The 21,341-nt window shown below is 36.3% G+C and overlaps 1 protein-coding gene across 1 annotated transcript; it reads right to left on the bottom strand.

The window, feature by feature from the left end:
• Positions 1-13,832: 13,832 nt before the first annotated feature.
• LOC311606872 (olfactory receptor 4C11-like) lies at positions 13,833-14,747 on the bottom strand (the record flags this gene model as incomplete). Its single annotated transcript, XM_084798276.1, has 1 exon — positions 13,833-14,747. One exon carries the CDS (start codon positions 14,745-14,747, stop codon positions 13,833-13,835), a length of 915 nt encoding a protein of 304 aa, XP_084654402.1.
• Positions 14,748-21,341: the final 6,594 nt, after the last annotated feature.

Below are 21,341 nucleotides of genomic sequence, written 5' to 3'. Positions count from 1 at the left end.
TGATTCAACATGTTGGTCTTTTGTGGTATCTAGAATTTAGTCTGTCATTTATTCTTTATCTAGAGTTAGAAAACATTGGTTCTCATCTCCCTAAGAATACTGCACACACTTAAGTTGGTCATGTTGAGTATTTGTCTCCCATACTTCTTTCCAATACACAGATAGACAGAAAGACACACACACACACACACACACACACACACACACACACACACACTATTGTATATAATTACTACAAATTTAATGTAAGATTTGACGTCATGGTTATAGTATCATAATACTGGCATGTTATCCATAAAATGTGATTTATCACATATAGGTAGATCTGAAGGCTGATATTATATATTGTAAACTGTAAAGGATAAGCGTCTATGGAAACCTAACAGAAAAATGTAGGATTGTCAGAATGCATGCTGACTCAGAGTGAAGAAAGGAAAAATAATGACCAAATTTAAACTGAATAAGAAGAAAATAAAAAAGAAAAATTGAAAAAGAGAGATACTTGAGAGTTCACTGAAACTGATAAATCTCAAACATTGCTGGATTCTTTCCAAAAGACCCACCAAAACGATGTCTGACAGGACTATCACAGGAAAGTGCATGCTATTGAATTGCTCCTCTAGAAAACAGCAAGAAATGTTTGAGAAACACCTTTACATGATATGTAAGAAAGGACAAAATTTTCTTCCTTGAGGAAGGATCCAACAAGGCCTCCAAGCCTGGGTGAAGTTTACAACCACATACGAGTTTACAGACACTAGTCTGAGCTGACTTGCACTCCTCATAACTGTCGTTACATCAGAGCTACAAACATGAAGAGCATTGCCAACATGTTGGCCTATGTCAATCTGGCTAAAGATTCAGCCATTTAATGTAATTTTACTTTACATGAAATGAGAATATTATTATTTCACTCCATTTTTACAGTTTTTGTTTAATTCTGTTATTTTTTGCCTACTGTTTTTTTTTAGTTAGTCTTAATTTTGGATTTAAGGTTTTTTAGGGGGGAACTTTCTTTCTTTTGAGAGAGGCAGAGACAGTGGAGAGAGAACATGAAGTGGGTAGGTAAGGATGTTGTAAGGAGTTGAGAGGAGTTGGGCAAGGAGAAAACATGTTGACAATATATTGTACAAAACAGTTTTATATAATAAAAAGACAGAAAAAGGAAATATGTTGTTTTTATTTCTTTGCAGTCTTTTTTTAATTAATTGAAAATAGGTTAATTTCTTATGCAATATATCTTGATTACAGTTTCACCTGCCTTTACTCCTTCCCGTTGCTCTTCATCTCTTTTTTCCTCAAGGTCCACTCTTTTTCCATCTCTCACTGGAAAAGGACAGGGTTTCAGGAGATACCAATCAAACATGGCAAAATTAAACATAATAAGATAAGAGAAAAACCATCACTTTGAGGCCATACAAGGCAATCTCATAGAAGAAAAGAGCCTTAAGAGCAGGCAGAAGGAACAGAGACCATGCCTAGACATTCATGTCTCAGCCAGTCTCAGAGCTATTCCCAGATCCTCATCCCTCCCAATCCTCTCTCTGTCCCTTAGTACTCAGAAAGAGGAGTCCTCTTCCCCTAACATCTGACCTCAGCCTATCAAGTCTCATCTGTACTACATGTAACCTCTTCCTATGTAGCCTGACAAGGCCATCTTGCCAGGGGGAAATAATCTAAATCCAATGGCCAGAGTGCATGTCTGAAGTAGCCCCTACTCTCCACATGTGGGATCTACAAGGAAACCATGCTACTACATATGAGCAGTGGGTCTAGGTCCACATCATGCACGGGCCTTGGTTGATGTTTCAGTCTGTGTTGTAGTGTAGCTATCCTGTATTATGTGGCTAATTTCCACTTATGAGTGAGTATATACTATGAGGGTCTTTCTGGTTCTGGGTTACCTCACTCAGGATAATCTTTTCCAGACCCATCCATTTGCCTGCAAATTTCAAGATTTTCTTGCTTTTAATAGCTGAATAGTATTCCATTGTGTAAATGTACCACAGTTTCTTTATCCATTCTTCAGTTGAGGGACATCTAGGTTGTCTCCAGATTCTGGCTATTATGAATAAAGCTGCTTTGAACATGGTTGAGCAAATGTTCTTTTTATGTGATAGAGCATCTTTCGGGTATATTCCCAGGAGTGGTATGGGTAAGTCCTGAGGTAGAGTTATTCCCAGTCTCCTGAGAAAGCACCAGACTGATTTCCAACGTAGTTGCACTCACCTTTTCTCCACATCCTTGCCAGCACGTGCTGTCACCTGAGTTTTTTATCTTAGCCATTTGGATAGGTATAAGATGGAATATCAGAGTCGTTTGGAGTTGCATTTCCATGTTAACTAGGGATGTTAATCATTTCTTTAAGTGTTTCTTAGCCATTCCATATTCATCTGTTGAGAATTCTCTGTTTAGTTCTGTTCCTCATATTTTAATTGGATTATTTGGTTTGGTGGTGTTGAATTTCTTGAATTCTTTATACATTTTGGATATAAGCCTTTTTTCAGATGTATGGTTGGTGAAGATCTTTTCCAAGTCTGAAGGAGGTTGCTTTGGTCTGTTGACAGTGTCCTTCACCTTATACAAGCTTCTCAGTTTTATAAGGTCCCGATTATTAATGGTTGATCTAAGTGCCTGAGCTGTTGATGTTCTGTGCCGATGAGCTCAAGGCTTTCCCTCACTTTTTCTTCTAACAGACTTAGTGCGTCTGGTTTTATATTGAGGTCTTTAATCCAATTGGACTTCAGTTTTGTGCAGGGTGATATATATGAACCTATTTTCATTTTTCTACATGTAGCCAGCCAGTTAAAGAAGTACCATTTGTTGAAGACAATATCTTTTTTCCATTGTATGCATTTGGCTTCTTTGTCAACAAGCAAGTGCCCATAGGTGTGTGGGTTTATTTCTGGGTCTTCGATTTGAGTCTATGGATCAAATGAGACATGAATGTCTAGGCATAGACAATGCTTCTTGTTGGCTACAGAACCTCTATGAATTACTATTAGAATCCAATCTTCATATGACTTGAATGAAGATGTACAGCTTTCATTTTCTGCTCATACAAAGAGCAGAAAATTAATTGTTCTGTGCATCATGCACACCTTATACACTTATAATGTTAAGACTGTATAATGCTTGTGATAAATTATATATTTTCAGAACAAAAGAACTGGACACAGACATTGGATCAGACCTGACAGGATGCAATCCTCTCAGCATGCTGGACACTGACATCCTGTTTCTTTCATGTTCCAGCACCAAGTGCTTCCATTGCTGTTCCTCATTAGAACAAGACAGCTCCCAGGACAATTTCAAAGAAAGCTTCCAATTCCAGTGCATCCAGGATTTCAGACTGTCCCAAACAGGACTCATAATAAGCCTGGAATTTCTCAACATTTAGAAGATGCACCACAATGTGATTCCCAGCTTCCTTAACCATTTCCTCAATTTTATTTGGACCCCTACTAGGTATTATTTGTCCCAAATCAGCCAGAATAAACCTTAAGAGAATGATGCCATATTTCCTTTAAGGGGGTTGGGTAATTTTTGGTTACTTTCTTGGACAATAGAGGGTTCTTATCAATGGGAATTGGTTAGAAGTTATTATTGTTCTCATTTAGAATGAAAACAAGGTTCAACTCAGTGATGTCTCTCTTTTCCCTTATCTTACATTCTTTGGCTTCAGTATAAGGGTTGAAAGAAAGAAGGAGGTAATATAGAAATGTATAGGGAAGATAGAACCAAAATTAGATTAGTGAATCTACTCTTCAACTTAATGTCTCAATTGTCACTCACAAGGTTGTTTATAATTTACTCATACAAAATTTTGTATATAGATGCAAAATAAGTTTAATTCTAGATATAGTGGTATAGAATTCAAATGTAAGTTTATTCTTCACACACATATTATACATATGCATATATATATATATAATATATTTCTACTCTAATATGAGGTACTGTACCCATTAACTCAATTGTAATACAAGGTTTACTTCTAATACTTTGAAAGTGTTACTGCAGGCTGTTTAGGATAAATAAGTTATATATACAAGTTAATTGTTAGCTGATCAAATCATGGTCATGTCAATCACTAGTCTACTTTTATCACAAGAATATACATCTTAGGTGGGGCATATAGATATCATTCTATAGAAAGACAAGGTAGGATAGTTGGATCAGGTCTTCAAAAACATGCAGTGTACGGCATTTAAAAATGTTTCTATTATTTTGAAGATTCACTGCCAATGATACAGGTTAACTCCCAGTCTGCCTCAAAGAGGATGATGAGCTTCAAATGTGGCAAACAAGCCACTGGGGAAAATGTCCTCATTTCTACTACAGACAGAATTCTGCCTTAAAAAGGGAAAGCTTGGATGCAGGCAGAGTCAACAGCCAAACTCTGCCAAGGCAGGGTAAGGAAGTCCTCAACAGTTCTGGCCTCACAAATGTGTCAGTTAGATATATTGGGCCTGAAGGCTGTAGAAGATGCTCCAACATAATAGAGAGTGTTGGGTGACTATTCGTGTAACTGTCTCTGTCTTCCTCTCATTTAGAAAGCTATTAAGCTACACTCCCAATATACTGAGGTAATCAAGTTTATTTCTTCTCAAGTCTCTGATGGAGTTGAAGACCAGGTAACTTAGTCTTACAATGAAACTTAATTGTTTATGGGTTAAGATGTTTTTAGGTCTAGATAGATGTTTTAAGATGATGTAATTGCTTGTGCATTACATAGCCAGAGCCACACGCCATTTCAGTCTTGCATATGTTCATGAAATGTTCTTATTTCCAGAGGGCAGAATCTGACTGTCCTTGCAGAGCTCATAAATATTAATACCTGGGCCATACTTTCCCCACTCCCCGATAGAAATTACTAAACAACTAATGAGAACATGTAACAGTTTGTAATTACTTATTGTTCTTAAAAGAAAGATATAAATTCAGTACCTGTGCCTGAATTTAAATTATACTTATAATTCTATATCTTATAATAGCACACATTCATGCAAAAAGCAAGCTTAAGCTTGCATCAAATAATTTCAAATGACTTAGCTGGCACCTTGAAAGATAAATTGGCATATAAAAGATTCCAGAGCTGAAGGGAAGAAGAAACTGTCTACAGATATTTTCCCTTCCAATTGTCTTTTCATAATATAGTCTTATATTTACCTCCTCTATGAGGGATATTGCTGTGACAGTAGGCTTACAACTTGTCCTTGACATGTATATACAAACCAGTGATTCTCTTTAGACAATAAAGAAGACCCAGGATATTACAAAAAACAAACAAAAAGGAAAAAGAAACAGAGACCACCTCAATTGAACACTCAGGAGTCTCATAACAATACAAATCTGAAAGCTATAATATGTACATAGAGTACCTAATGCAGACCCTTGTAGGCTCTGTTCTTGCTGCTTCAGTCACCATGAGTTCATGTGAGCCTTAATCATTCAATTCATAAGGCTTCATATTCCTATTGTCTTCCATCTTCTCTAGCTTTTACTTTCTGCCTCCTCTTCTGCAAGGTTCTCTGAGTCCTGATGAGATGGTTTAGATGGAAACTTCCAAGTTTTCTCTCTCTTCGTAATTTCTGAATTGGGTCTCTGTATTTGTTCCCATCTGCTGCAGAAGCAGGCCTCTCGGATGATAGCTATATAAGGTGTCAATCTATGAGTAAAGCAGAATATCATTAGTGTTCATTTTATTGTTATTCTTTTTTTCATTTCTTATATTTATTTTTCTATTCACTTTACATTCCAGTCATCGTCCCCTGTCTCCACTCCATCCTTCAAGTCCCACCTTCCCATCCATTCTGTTCCTTAAAGTAACTCTGTTTAAAGACAGTGGGTTAAAAAGTATGACCAAATATCATTAGAGGCCATGTTATCACTATTTTAAAATAGTAGTTGTTTTTCCCTAGGTCTCTGGTCTATCTAGTGTATGGCTCTTGGTTTCCCAAACAGTAACTAACATGGTTCCCTTCTCCTGAGTGTTCCTTAAATTAAATGAGGCATTGGTTGGCTACTTCCATAAGTTCAGTGCCACCCGTGCTCTATCATATATTGCAGGCACATATTGCATTCCAAAATTTTTGTGGCTGCTTTGGTGTTTATGTTTCCCATTTGGTATCCTGTACCAAACACACTAGGGGTTACATCTCCATCCAGCCTCCAGTATATTATCTTCATGTTCAATGAGTTGTGTGGCTGAACAAAGCAGCCTCATAGAAGAAAAAAAGCCTCAAGAATAGGCACAAGAAATAGAGACGCACTCATTTGAACAATCAGGAGTCCCATAAAAATACTAAGCCAAAAAGCTATAATGTGGATGTTGCCCTCAGCAATAAGGCTCAATCACCAGTTTTCATAGAGTAACCCACTGCCTTAGCAAAAACCTGAGTTGTTTTGGGATTTTGGGACCCCCTCCCACAGTTAACAACTCAGTGATTGAAACCCTGCCCTGCTCCTATATGACTCCTTTGTGACAAAAAAAAAAAAAAAGGCCAGTTGATATATTATTACCCACATTATGAGGAGACTTCATTAAGATCTCTTTCATAAATTGGGCATGGTGGTACATGCCTTTAATCTCAGCACCCCGGGAAGCAGAGATAGGCAGATCTCTGTGAGTTCAAGGCCAGCCTGGTCTATGGAGTAACTACATTACAGCCAGGGCTACATACATAGAAATCCTGTCTCAAAACCCCAAAACCAAAACTGAAATCAAAATAAACAAAAACAAAAGAGATCTCATTCATATATTTTATTGAGTTTGCACTGCACTAGGTTTCCATAACTTCCCTCAAATGTCCTTTTATTCTGGCTGTCTCTCCTCACATTGCCTACTGCAAAGCTGTGTCTCCTCCACATCCTGATTCATGTCCTGACAACCCCCAGCACTCTCATAATATCTGTTCTATTTCCCACTCCCAGACAGATCCTTGTGCAGTATCCCCTGTATGACTCTGGTTCTATGGAATTTGTTTTGTTATATTTACTTAATGGCCGATATCCAAATATTAGTGAATATATGCCATATTTATCTTTCCATGTCCGGGTTTCCTTACTCAGATTGATTTTTCTATAATTCCATCCATTTGCCTACAAATTTAATGATTTTTTTTGGCTTTTTCTAGACAGGGTTTCTCTGTGTAGCCTTGGTTGTCCTAGATTCACTTTGTAGACCAGGCTGGCCTCGAACTCACAGTGATCCGCCTGCCTCTGCCTCCCAAGTGCTGGGATTAAAGGCATGCGCCACCACGCCCGGCTTAAATGATGTTTTTTAAACAGCTGAATATTGCATTGTGTTAATGTACCACATTTTCTTCTTTGACTCTTCTGCTGAGGAACATCTAAATTGTTCCAAATTTCAGGCTATTTTGAAGAACAGTAATCAACATAGTTGGGCAAGTGTCCTTGTGGTGACGCTTCCTTTTGAATATTATCAAGAGTCACATAAGTAGATCTTAAGGTAGATCATTCCGAACCTTCTGTGGAACTATCATAGTGATTTCCATAGTGGCTATACAAGTATACATTCACAGCGATGAAGAAGTATTCCCCTTGCTAAATATCCTTGCCAGAATTTGAGTTACTGATTTTAGCTGTTCTGACAGGTATGTGATAGAATCATAAGTAGTTTTGATTTCATTTCCTTGATAGTTAAGTATGTCTTTACATGTTTCTTAGCCATTTGAGTTTCTTCTATAGAAAATTGTCTGTTTACATCTGTACTCTACTTTTAATTGGATTATTTTATTTTGAAAAACTAGGTTTTTTTTTTTTTTAGTACTTTGTGTATTTTAGATGTTAGTTCTCTAAGGGATGTGGAGTTGGCAACAATCTTTTCCCTTTCTGTAGGATGCCTTAGTCCAAATGACAGTGTCCTTTACCATATAGAAGCTTTTAGGTTTCATGATGTCTTATTTACTAATTTTTGGTCTTAATGCCTATTGTTCTGCTAAGGAAGTCTTCTCATGTACCAGTGATCTAAAGGCTGTTACTCATTTCTTTTTCTATAAGGTTCAATGTATCTGCTTTTATGCTGAGGTCTTTGATTCATTTGATCTTGTTTTGTATGCAGGATAATTAATACGGATATATTTGCTTTCTTTTACATCCAGACATCTACTTTGACTAGCACCATTTGTTGAAGTGTACCTTGTTTTTTCAGTGTGTATTTCTTGTTTTTTTTTTTTTTTACTCAAAATCATCATGTATCCAAAGGCTTGTATATTTATGTCTACATATTTAATTCAATTCCATTGTTTATCTTGTTTTTATGCCAATTGCCTAGATTTTTTTATTACTATAGTTCTGTATTATAAGTTGAAATCAGGAGTGGTGAGACCTCCAAAAGTTCTTTTATTATTCATGCTTGTTTTATCTACCCTGTTCTTCTTTTTATTTTTTTCATATGAAGGTGAGAATTATCCTTTAAAGATCTATGAAGAATTGTGTTAGAATGTTGACAAGAACTGCACTGAATCTGTAGATTGATTTATTTTTGACCATTTGGACTTTTTAGAAGTACATTACATAATTTCTAGCTTTCTGAGTATTTCTGAGTTTTCACTGTAATGTTTTTACTTAATTACACTTTGGACAAATAATTATTTTTACCAGCTAAAACTTGTCTCCAGAGTCACAGTCTGATGCTTCTTGGAAAATCTTCTGAGAGCTTTTGGACCAGGCACTTTTTACAGCTGACTATTAAAGAGACAGCTAGGCTTAGTACTAAATGTATACATGTCATTTTCTTTGCTATTGTTTTGTGTGCTCTCTCTGTTAACTGTGCAGAAATATGGACCTGTATCTACCAATTTGTTTTCTACTAAGATTCTATTATTATTGATTCATGCATTTAGAAATACTGTTGTTATGATTCCCAACATTTATATATAAAACTTCTGAATTGTTTGATTCTTTTATCACTGCTGTTCTTATATGTTTTTTAAAGGTCTCACCTGTATGTGTGTATAGTCTGTCAATACATATGTGTGCTTTACCTTTAACTACTGTGAGTGTATATTTGAGGGCCAATGGTAAAATTTAGGTATCATCCAATATGGTAAGGCACCTTTCTAAATGCATTTCAGTTAGACCCAGTTGTCTTAATTTTATTATACTTGCTAGTCAAGTGAGAATTGTGGATTTATTTTTCTCTTCTTTCTGAGGTTGGAATTAGGAAGTCTATCTGTTATTCTGTAGGTATTGCCTTGAGTTCTGTACATTAGAACTGTAGTCCTTGTACTGTAACATAAAGTACTTTAAGCACTGAGCCACCCTCCATTTCTATGCTTTTAGTATTCTTTATTAAAAATATCTTCAGTGCCAAACTGTCAGCTTTTAAAACATACATACAAGGAACAATATGTGGATTCAAAGGTTACATTTAGGAAGTTATATGTGTATACAAATACAAATATGCATGTAATAAAAAATAATGTAAAAATATGGCATGAATGTGAAGAACAGGGAGAAGTATGTAGGTAAGTTTAAAGGAAAGAAACAGAGAAGTGCACTAGTACACAAAGTTAAATATCTTAAAAATATTAAAATGTCCATTGTATAATTATACAGCCTCATTTTTCCATCTACTTACTTCGAAATCACCTTTCAATTCTCATTCTCTTACCTCAAATGCATTTGTTTTGTTGTATAGATGCTATGTTGTTATTTCTTTCTTCCTTTTATATAGACATGGTCTCACTTGTCCAAGCGGGTTTTGAAGAAATCAAAATTTCTTTCTGATCTTTCAGTCTCTACCTCCCTAGTGTGCAGATTAAGGATGCATACCACTACAAAAACTAAATAGAATTTAAATTTTTATTGTAATAATTAATTCAGGTTTTACTTATTGTTTTTCATTTTAAACTTTCACTCATGAATATTCATATTTTTTATGTTAGCTCGTCTATTGATCGCTTCTGAAATTCATGACAGTTTCTTCTATAATGATTTTATATATGCATATGTATACATGTATATATTCCAGTCCAATGTATACTGCCCTGATTTGCATGTATTATGAGTTGATTCTACAGGATTGAGATCTTGTCCCTGAGCATGAAATAAAATTACTGGATTCCCATCCTTTAGCAGCCACTGACACCTTATAGTTTTTCATCAAAGGGCAAGGACTTGTGAAAATTTTCCCTATCATCTAAATTGTCATGTCTCTTGGTGTAGTATTTTCTGGAATCTGCAGCCAGTCATATTATCAAACATATATGGTAGCAGTATCCTTCTTCTATGTATAAAACATAACATGCACAACTTGTTTAAGGTCTCAGAATTTCCCAATCTTTCTATATTTCCATCCACAATGATCCCCTAAACCTTAATTGTATGCGTTGCTTTATAAGTGTCTCGTTTATAGTCACTTATTCATTGCATTTTGACCTGAATAGTCTCTCTTGCAAAAAGAATATTCTTTTTTAACATATGCATTAATTTTATCACTCATGAGTAAAGCAAACTACATATAGCAGGGACAACCATGAGACAATAATGAGTTATATAAATGTTACATTCATAGTAATTTGGCTATTTGTATTTGTCAAACTTGAAGTTACATCTTTCCTATCATGTTGGGCTAAATTAATGAATGAAATTCAATATCTATCATATCTCATCTCTATTAACTTAAATGCTTTATCTCGATCTAAAAAGATTTTATCCCCTAACCAACTATACTTGATTGTAAAACTAAACTATATGGTCTTAACCCCCCTCAGAGACTAGAGAAGGAATAAAACTTAAATGCCTGAGTGAACTGGTAGTGCAGACTAGCGGCTTCCAAAAAGAGAAAATGATTGAGACAGTTTTCTGCCTGAACAGTCACCCAACACTCTCTATAATGTTGGAGCCTCATCTTAGGCCTTCTAGTCCAATATCTCTGCCAGACTTATTTTTTGAGGCACGAACTATTGAGGACTTGCTTACCATGTCTTGGCAGAGTTCTGCCATCAACTCTGCTGCATCTAAGCTTGCACATTTTTAGCCAGAATTCTGTCTGTGGCAGAAACAAGATCATTTTGCCCAGTGGCTTGTTGGCCACATGGAAGTCAACTCCCTAAGGAGTTTCTTTGTTGTTGATCATCTTCTTTGAGGTTGGCTGGGTGTTGTCAGGAGTTAACTTGTCTTGTTGTCAAGGAATCTTTAGATTGATAAAAACATATTTAAATATCATATTCTGTAGGTCTCTGAGCCTTTTGAAGACCTTATTTAACAATTTTATCTTAAATATCTATAGAATCATATCTATCTGTTAGAGTTAGGATATATATTCTTGTGCCAAATCAGACTAATATTTGATATGACCATGATTCTTATTATGAAGGGTGAGAGACATTATCTGCAGTGAAAGAAGAGTGTTGGAGAAAAAACTACTTTTATCACATTTCTAAAGTAATATATTTTCCAGGTGCTTTAAAAAGAATTTTACATTCAGAATATGGAGTTGTAACAATTTTCCATACCATATAATTTACCATTTTTCCCACTTCAACTCCTAGGATAACTTCTCTGCCCACCAAACTTTCTGTCCTCTTTTTCTCGAAAAAAAGATCAGAGCATACAAGAAAAAACCCAAAAGACAAAATATGCCAAAACAAAACAGGAAGTCCATAAAAAAAAGTTCAAAAATATTAGTGCCTTTTGGTTGTGGTCACAAAAAGTGAGCCTATAGTAGACACCTCATATTGAAATTGTAACAAATACACACACACTACACACACACACACTACACACACACATTCACACACATAATAAAATTCTTTAAATGCCATGTTCTGCAGATCTCTGAGGCTTTTGAAGACCTAATTTAACAATTTTATCTTATATATATCTATAGAATCATATCTATCTATTAGACATAGAATATATATTCTGGTGATAAAATTAGACTAGTTTTTCACATGAACATGATTTGCATCAAATACAGTACCATGAATTAAAAAAGATCTTCTCCAGCCCCACATCTGACAAGGGGCTAATGTCCAATATATAGAAAGAACACAAGAAATTAAACACCACCATATCAAATAACCCAATTAAAATAGTTTTACAGAGCTAAACAGAGATTTCTTAAAAGAGGAATATTGAATGGCTGAGAAACATGTAAAGAAATGCTCAACATCCTTAGTCATCAGGGAAATACAAATCAAAACAATTCTGAGATTCTAGCTTACACCCATAAAAATGCTAAGATCTAAAACTCAAGTGCCAGCACATGCTGGCGAGGATGTTAGGAAAGGGTAACATTCCACCATTACTGGTGAGAGTGCAAACTTCTCCAACAACTTTGGGAATCAATCTGGCACTTTCTCAGAAAATTGTGAATAGTTCTACCTCAAGATGCACCTATGCCTTCATGGACATATATGTGAAAGATGTTCCAACATACCACAAGGACATTTACTCAACTATGTTCACAGCAGTTTTATTCTTAATTACCAAAATCTGGAAGCACCCCAGATGCCCTTCAACTTAGGAATGGATAGAGAAACTGTGGTACATTTACACAATGGAATACTATCCAGGTACAGAAACTATGACATCATGAAATATGTAGGCAAGTTGAGGAGCTGCAAAGCATCATCCTGAGTGAAGTAAACCAGACCCAAAAGAACATGCATGGTGTATACACACACATAAGCAGATATTAACCATATAATAGAGGGTAGCCATGTCACAATCCGCAATCATAAGAAACTAAGTAACAAGAAGACCCCAAGGCAGGATGTTTAATTCCTATTCAGAAGGGCAAATATAATTGACACTGGAAGCAGCTGAAGCTAATACAAGGAATAGGTCAAGTCTATGATAGCTGTCCTGTGAAAGACCGCAAACATCAGGGGATGGAAGCAGAATCTGAGTCTCATGGCCAAATTTTGTGCATTTTATGAAAAGAGGGGTGATAGAAGGGCACAGAGAGGACAGGATCTCCACAAGAAGACCAACAGAGCCCACAAATCTGGACCCTGGCTGCCTGCAGAGACCGATGAACCAAACAAGAACCATGCATGAGAGTTTCTATGTCACCCATACATATGTAGCGGATAAGGAGCTCAGTCTCCATATGTGTCCCCTATAAGAGGAACAGAGGCTGTCCCTGCCATGGACTCTGGTTGTCAGTACTTTGGTCACTTCTCCCTGGCAGGGTTCCATACCATGCCACAGAGGAAGGGGATGCAGTTAGTGCTGAAGAGACTTGATAGGCTGGGTCTGTCGGTAGGGAAGAAAGGCTGCCCACCTTTGAGGACTAGAGGATGGGAATATAGGGAAAGGAGGGGGAGTGGGAAATGGAGGAGACAAGGGAGGGAGCTGTGATTGCGATGTAATGTCAATAAATTTTTTAAAATAAATTTAAATAAAAAATGAAAAAAAATTATGTACACATTTTCACATAAATATTGTATTTATTATTTGCCTATATATACATACAATCACATTATTATTAAATTTCTAACTATATATAAGGATTGAATCAGATTATAACTTTAAAATATTTTATTGCATTCATTTATATATGTATGGATATTTATATATCTGTGCATAACATGAACATGTGAGGAAGTCTGAGGACAACTTATAAGAGTTTATTTTCTCCTTTGGCCATGTATGTTCCAGGGACTGTACTCAAGTCATCAGACATGGTGGCATGTACATTTACATAGCATGCTATCTAACTGGCCTCATATTATTATTTATATGTACATATGCAAGAAAGAAATCTTGATTATACATTATCAGTCCATTTTTTCAAAATTAACCTCTTAAGGAGCTGTAATTTAGAATCCTTATATAATATTCAGAGCCTGAAATCATACTTTACCACACCATATTTTCTTCATGGCATTCTTTACTTCTGCATTCCTCAGAGTATAGATAAGAGGGTTCAGCAAAGGTGTTCCAATTGTATAAAACACAGCCACCATCTTGTCTATTGGAAATGTGGTTGGTGGACGTGTGTATATAAATATACAGGGGCCAAAAAATATGACCACTACAATGAAATGAGAAGTGCATGTTGACAGGGCCTTTCGTCTTCCTTCAGCACTGTGGTTTCTCAGAGAGTATAAGATCACGATATAGGAGATAAGCAGAAGTACGAAACTTACCATGCATATGGCACCACTATTAGACACAACTAGCAAATTTATCACATAGGTATCCATGCATGCCAGTTTCAACAAGGGCTGCAAATCACAGAAATAGTGATCAATCACATTTGGGCCACAGAATGGTAATTTTAAGGCCAAGAAAATCTGTGCTGAAGAGTGGATCCAAGACCCTACCCAGGCAAGAATCACTAGTATACCACAGATACGCTGGCTCATTATGCTTGTATATCTTAGAGGCTTACAGATTGCCACATAGCGGTCAAAGGCCATGAGAATGAGCACAAAGATCTCCATGCAACCAAAAAAGTGAGCTGCAAAGACCTGAGTCATACATTCATTGTACGTAATAATTTTTTCTTGAGAGAGACAATCCACAATCAGTCTAGGTGCTGTAGTTGTAGAAAGGCAAGTGTCAGCAAAAGACAAATAAAAGAGGAAAAAGTACATGGGACTCCAAAGGGTGGGACTTATTTTAATGGTCACCACAATGAGAAAGTTCCCCATTAGAGTCATTAGGTAAAGAATCAAGAAGAGTCCAAATATTGCCTTCTGTTTTTCTGGATCCTGTGTCAACCCAAACAGAATGAATTCAGTGACACTACTGTTACGCATCATATCAGTGGGTGTAGTGGTAGGTCGATGAAAGCTGATTAACCTGTAAAGAAAAAAAAACATATTACGATCAGTGTCCATACTTTGAAATTTATGGTTTCTACTCCGTTCTGTTACTTTTACCTGCCTTTATCACAAAATCTCTAAAGAAACTTTTAAAATATCAACATAGAGCCCTATGTCTCAGTGAGATTTGCTATTGACTCCAAAGCTTATGGGACTGGATCAAAGCTTTGGAAGTTAAGAAATGAAAAATATGAATGTTGTTCAAGTACTTTGATCCTGTTAATATTGCAAAGTATTGAATTTGCTCTTTCTTTGAAAAAACAACATAGTGATTTGCAAATATAGAAAAAAACATTTATGTTTGATGTATGTGCTGGGATGTTTTGCACCCAACCTGAATGCCTACCTAACCTGAATGCCTTGAAGAAATGAGTATTGTATCCCTGCATACATACATATGTACATATAGACCTCACTGTTCATTCTTTCCCTGTGCTCTATAATATGAAAGGCATGATTTAGTGCAGTGAACCCTTAGGATTAATGAATGATTCCATTAAAACAAAAATCACCAAAGTACTCAGAATATACAGCTGACTTTGAAATCATACTTCTGCGGTGCAGAAAGGAACCCGTTCAATTTATTTCATATCCCTCCAGAGAGATTGGTGTGTGTATGTGTATCTGTGGCTCTACGTATCCTCATCTTAACAGGGTAACAGGGGTTAGAGATGTTGATTTTCTTGTTCAGGGTTACAGACAGAGTAACATTTTAAAAAACTAAGATTTATGACAAATTTACCTTGTGATATTTTATATGAGTTATCTGATGGAAATAAAAATATATTTCATTATAGTCATATGAATTTTATAGAAATAACATAAATTTTAAGTTTTGTGCTGAATACATGACATTTCTGTTAATCTTTTTAGGCATTTTTCAGTCTTGATATTTGCTTGAATAGATATCAATCTTGAATAAAAAGATTTGTTAGCTAAGAATAATGTTTGCTTTTTGTCTGTGATCATTTCTTTTGTTGTGACATCTTCACATATCATAAAGTTCAATTTGTCAATTTCTCTATTCTAATTTAGCCTATGCAATATAAATATAACACTTATTTATTGTTCTACATTTATCTTTTTTCTTTTTTTATTATTGCATACTAGTTTATTTTTTTCCATCCCATCCTGATGTTTATATTAATACAAAATGTAAATATAAAGTACTAGATAGTTACAAAATACACAGTTAACCAAGGAGTCCCCAAATGTAACAAAACAAAACAAAACAAAACAAAACAAAAAAACATTTTTATCTGTCTCCCTACAAACTGTCATTTTTGGCAGGCTGCTGTATTTGGGTAATTCCCACCTGATTTTTTCTTTTCTTTCTTTCATTTTTTCTCCTTTATTCTTGTTACATCTCAATGGTTATCCCATCCCTTGTCTCCTCCCATTCTTCCCTCCCTCACATTTTCCCCTTATTTCCCTCCCCTATGACTGTTCCTGAGGGGGATTACCTCCCCCTGTATATGTTCATAGGGTATCAAGTCTCTTCTTGGTAACCTGCTGTCCTTCCTCTCAAAGTTACCTGGTATTTCTGCCAGGTGTGGATAAGGTTCCCAACCGTTTAACTTTATTCCTGTTTATATGTTTGTTTTGTCTTATTCATGTTAATCAGTTATTATGATGATGATGATAATGATGGTCTTGTTTTATTGCATTTATATGCCTATTTGTTTTCTAACAATAGACAGCAAAAAAAAGGGTGTAGATTTGGGTAGGTAAAATAGGTAGTGACAATCTGGAAGGGTTAGGGGAGAGAAAATTTATCAGAATACACTCTTTGAAAAATAACTGTTTTCAAGAAAAATGATAAATGTAAATCAGGTAGTCAAATGTTGAAGGAATTACTTGCTTAAAATTAGAACATAAACCAGCTTCAGATGATAAAGTACAGTTCCCAAGGGATACAATGCTCAGTAAAAAATTTTAAATTAATTAAATAGATGAATTAAAACCTCAAATTACAGAGGTCATTTCCCAGCCAGATTCTCAGTGTTATGAGTAAGAATAAGTTAGAAGTGTGTGCCACATTGATGAGCACATTCAAACACTTCTCTGCCTGTTAAAGATATAAAACCAGAGCACTACAACATCCACATATAATTGTCCATAATTCAATGGTTTCTCTCTATTGGGGTGCTTTAAAGGTTAGTTCACTCAGTATAAGCAAAGTATATGGAGACTCCAGTGCTACTGGTGTGGCGACTTCATTAATGTCTTCTCAGTCTCAGCCTTCCCATTCAGCAGTGCTGGAGTGGGAGAGAGAACAGGTGCTGAGACCCACTACTAAACAACAGGCTGAGCTTGGGAATTATTATTATTTTTTGGTTAGTCTAAAATTTAATAATATATTTTAATTTTTTCCAAAAGAATCGTACCAGTCAGCAAAACATATAACATTTGAAACTATTCCTAAACAAACAATCCAATACCACAGTCGGAAGTTTTTATCATCTATGAATAATTTTTTAAAAACTGTGTGAATATTGTCAGCATTTTAAACACCAGGATAAATGTCACATTGTATTTGTTCAGTGCTACAGGTTATAAGATGTCATTCATTAATAACTATGCCTTTATGTTTCAGATATTTAAATTAACAAATAAATACAGAAAAAGTTTTGTGGGAGAGTGGGAGGAAGGACAGAGAGAGCCAGAGGGGTCCAGGACAGCACAAGAAGGCTGTCTGGACCAACCAAAGAGAATGCACCGGCTGGACCTAGACAACCTACATATATGAGGCTCATGTGCAGCTTGGTCATCATGTGGGTTCTCTAACAGCGGGAATTGAAGTTTTCTGTTCCCTAATTTTGGATCCCTTTCCACTAGCTGGGCTGACTTGTCTGGACTCAAAGGGACAGTATACATTTAGTCCTACTGTGATTTGAGCTGCCAGGGAGGGATGGAACCCTTTGGGGCCTCCGTTCTCAGCGCAGGAGGAAAGGGTGAATCTAGAGGAGAGGACTTGAGGGAAGGACTGGGAGGAGAGGATGGAGGAGGCTGGGATCAGACTGTATAGTGATTAAATAGATTAAAATTGGTATTATATGTAAACACACACACACACACACATACACACAAATGAATTACACAGCATCTCAATGCTCAGTAATGATCTCTGTACTGAAGGGAAAATTGAAACAGAACATTATGACGATCTGATCTGTAATGAAGAGCCAACAACACTGAGGATGCCAGGTTTCCTCTGATATAGACATTTGTTGTTCTGTTATTACACTTAGGAAAAATCAGTTCAGCTTTGCCCTGAAATTTTGTAGGGGTTAGAAGACTTGGAGCAGAGAGACTCGACTTCTGTTTCTGGGTCACATCTGGCTAGTGTACGATGAACAAGAAAATGTTTGTAGTGTGTGCAGACTAGAACAACATACATTCGTCTCACTGGGAGTGGTATAGTTGAGTGAATAAACAGTGCTCAAACAAAAAGTGAGAGGAGGCTATATTAGGAATGGCATGACTAAAAAATTACAGACATACAAAATTAATAATGGAAATCTGTTAGCATCGATGTTGAAAGTCACCAAATACAGAGTGTGTCCTCCAAAGTTGACTTCCCTCTAAGGTCCCCATCTTAGAGAAGGACCAGTACTCACACTCAAGTTCTTTCTGGTGGTACAGAAAAATTCAAAGTCTTCCTTCTTCTTTATAAAAGATATTTGCATAGTTTAAAATGTGGTTGCACTGAGACAATATTTTACAGTTATTACTTTTAAAGTTTCATGGAATGAAGTGAAATAAATATACATATTAGAATATATGCATATAAATACACATGTCCCTATATCTATATTATGTATATCACCTATATATAACTGTGTATGATCAAATTTATTAATTCATACAATCCTAGGAATTCATTAATAAAAGCACCAGTGGGCATTAGGAATATATTAGGATTATGTCTTTTCTATGTGTCTAATCAGAAAGCCTGGACCAAAATTTAGATATTTCTTTTACCTTCACTTTTCATTTACTCTCTTCTCATTTGTCTCTTTCCTATCATCACTGTAAACACACAACTGGGCATGTGAAATGTAATAATTCACATCCTGTAAAACTATTACTATTTCAGGACACAGCAGTTGGGATACTCGTTATGTACTTCAGAATGATGGGTCTGGCCACGTCTCACCACTTGCTCTCCATGTAAACACGCCTAGCCAGACCCTTTTTCTAAACATTCCCGGTGTTGCAGCCTGCTGATGTTTCCTCTTCTAAAACCCCTATAGTTCATTTCTGCCTGTGTACAGAGAACCCAGGGAAAATACCTGTCTAGATTTACATAGTTGAATACCTGTGTTACCAATACACTTCCATTGTAAGCTTTGTATGTGTATATATGTTGGTTCTTGATATACCTAGTATATCCTTCTCTCACTTTTGTTTGAACATTGTTAATTCATTCAGTTTTACCATACCCCATTAGTCAAGTTTGTGTTGTTAGAGTCTGCACACATTAGAAAAACTTGCTTGTGTTTATGAAACACCATCTAGAGAAGACCCAGGGCCAGAAGGCATGCCTTCATGCATCAAGCCTTCTACGTCTATTATAATTATTAGAAAAATCATAGTTGAAATGGAAAAATGTCATTGTCAGTAAGAGTCAGAGGAGGAAGATCAGAGATAAGGTAGGCTAACTCTCATGAATGGTAAACAAAGGACTATAGTACAGATGTCTTCTGATTATTAGATCCAGAGTGTGAATAGAAAATAGAAAATATGTGCCAGATCCCAACACTGGTTTCATCAGCGATATGTGATGCTGTCTCAGCAGCTTCAAGGGACACTGACTGCCTAGGCATAGGGTGTACACATTCTTGACTTGATCCCACACTTTCCCAATAAGAATTCTGCAGGTGCCCCAATACTGTGAAATCTCTCAGAGAGCAGTGTAAGATAAAGGAACTTCTTATCAATAAGAAAATATCTTTGTTATTTAAATTTTATAGGAATGAAAATGCAGATGTGCTGATTCAAAATGGGATACTTGATATATAAAACAGTTTAATAAGATGTCAAAACTTACTTTTTCTTTTGGAGATAAAGACTTTCCAATACATTGCTCAGAGCTTACTGGGTTGATGAATCACATACCAGAGTATCGGCAACATGCAAATTGGATGACTGAGTCTCTGCAGCTTAAACCGTATTTTAGATACATCCACTGCAGCATCTTCTGTAGAAATTTTGGAGAAAGGAGAAACTTTACAGACACTACATTAGAAGATCAGAGTAGACTCCACCATGGAGACTGAAATATTGATTGAAAATATTCTCTCTCTCTCTCTCTCTCTCTCTCTCTCTCTCTCTCTCTCTCTCTCTCTCTCAACTATAAAGTAAAACAAGATAAAACCACTAATACCCAGCTTCTAAACAAAAATATTTTTAAAGTCACCTCTTTGGTGAAAAACTTGCTGGGAGTATATGAGAAATACCAATCATCTTTTCTCATTCTAAAATATATATAGATCTATGGTAATGTACACAAATGCCCAGCCTCCAGTGGGACCAAGACCATGCCTCTTTCCATTCACCCCTAAAGCATTTGGTAGATGAGCGATTTAATAGAAGTAGTTCACTATCATTGCAACTACGCAGCCAATTATTTCCAGAAAATGTTGTAATGGACATATTCTCCACCCTCCCACCACCACATGTTTTTATCCTAAGGGATGCTTGCAGAATTATTTACCAAATATTCTGTCCAATCGACACATTCAGGTTTAGACTGCAAAATAAATAGAATATGCTTTTAAAATGACAGGCAAATCTGAGCCCAATTAAGATTTCAATATATATGATAGAACTGAGTCAAAATCTGGAGCTTTAGATATATTTCTAAACTAGTTTCTAATTATTAAAAAGTGTTAACCATAGTTCTATCATTGTGATTGTATGAGGTGTGCAGGATGTACTGAGCAATTAAGGCTGGTTCTTTGCCATTGAATAAGCAGAGTAAGACATCTGCAAATCTTGCGTCATGCCATACTAAGAACGGCCTCTAATTACAAGTCACAGAGAATCAATGATCAACATGAAGCCTTGTCTATCCATAGACCTTCGTATCTCAGCCAGTCTCAGAGCCATCCCCATGTAGTGGGATTAGCAACATTAGTTGCCTGCTTGTTCTGCAGTTTGAATTCTTAGCATCTCAATTGAAGCCTCCTTCCTCATTACCTTCAGCTCCCACCCGCTCCTTCATCACCTCCTGATCCAATCCCCTCCCTCATCCCCATTCCCTCCCTTCCCTAGTCCTTAGCAAGGGGACCCTTCCTCCTCTAACATTTGACCTCAGCTTATCCAGTGTTCTTCTTACTATGTCTAACCTCTTTCTCTGGGGCCTGGCGAAGCCACCCCTCCAGGGTTTAAGTGAACAACATTAGCAGGCTCGAAACCATGTCAGAAGTCGTCCCTACTAGCCATATCATGGGACCACAATGAGACTGTGTTGCCTATCTGATACATCTTAGCAGGAAGTCTAGGTACACATCCCACATGGACCTT

The sequence above is a fragment of the Acomys minous genome (genome assembly GCF_964271855.1).
Source record: "Acomys minous genome assembly, chromosome: 10".
Lineage (NCBI taxonomy): Eukaryota > Metazoa > Chordata > Mammalia > Rodentia > Muridae > Acomys > Acomys minous.
The sequence above is the reverse complement of the archived record's forward strand: the minus strand, read 5'-3'. Positions and strand labels throughout refer to the sequence as shown.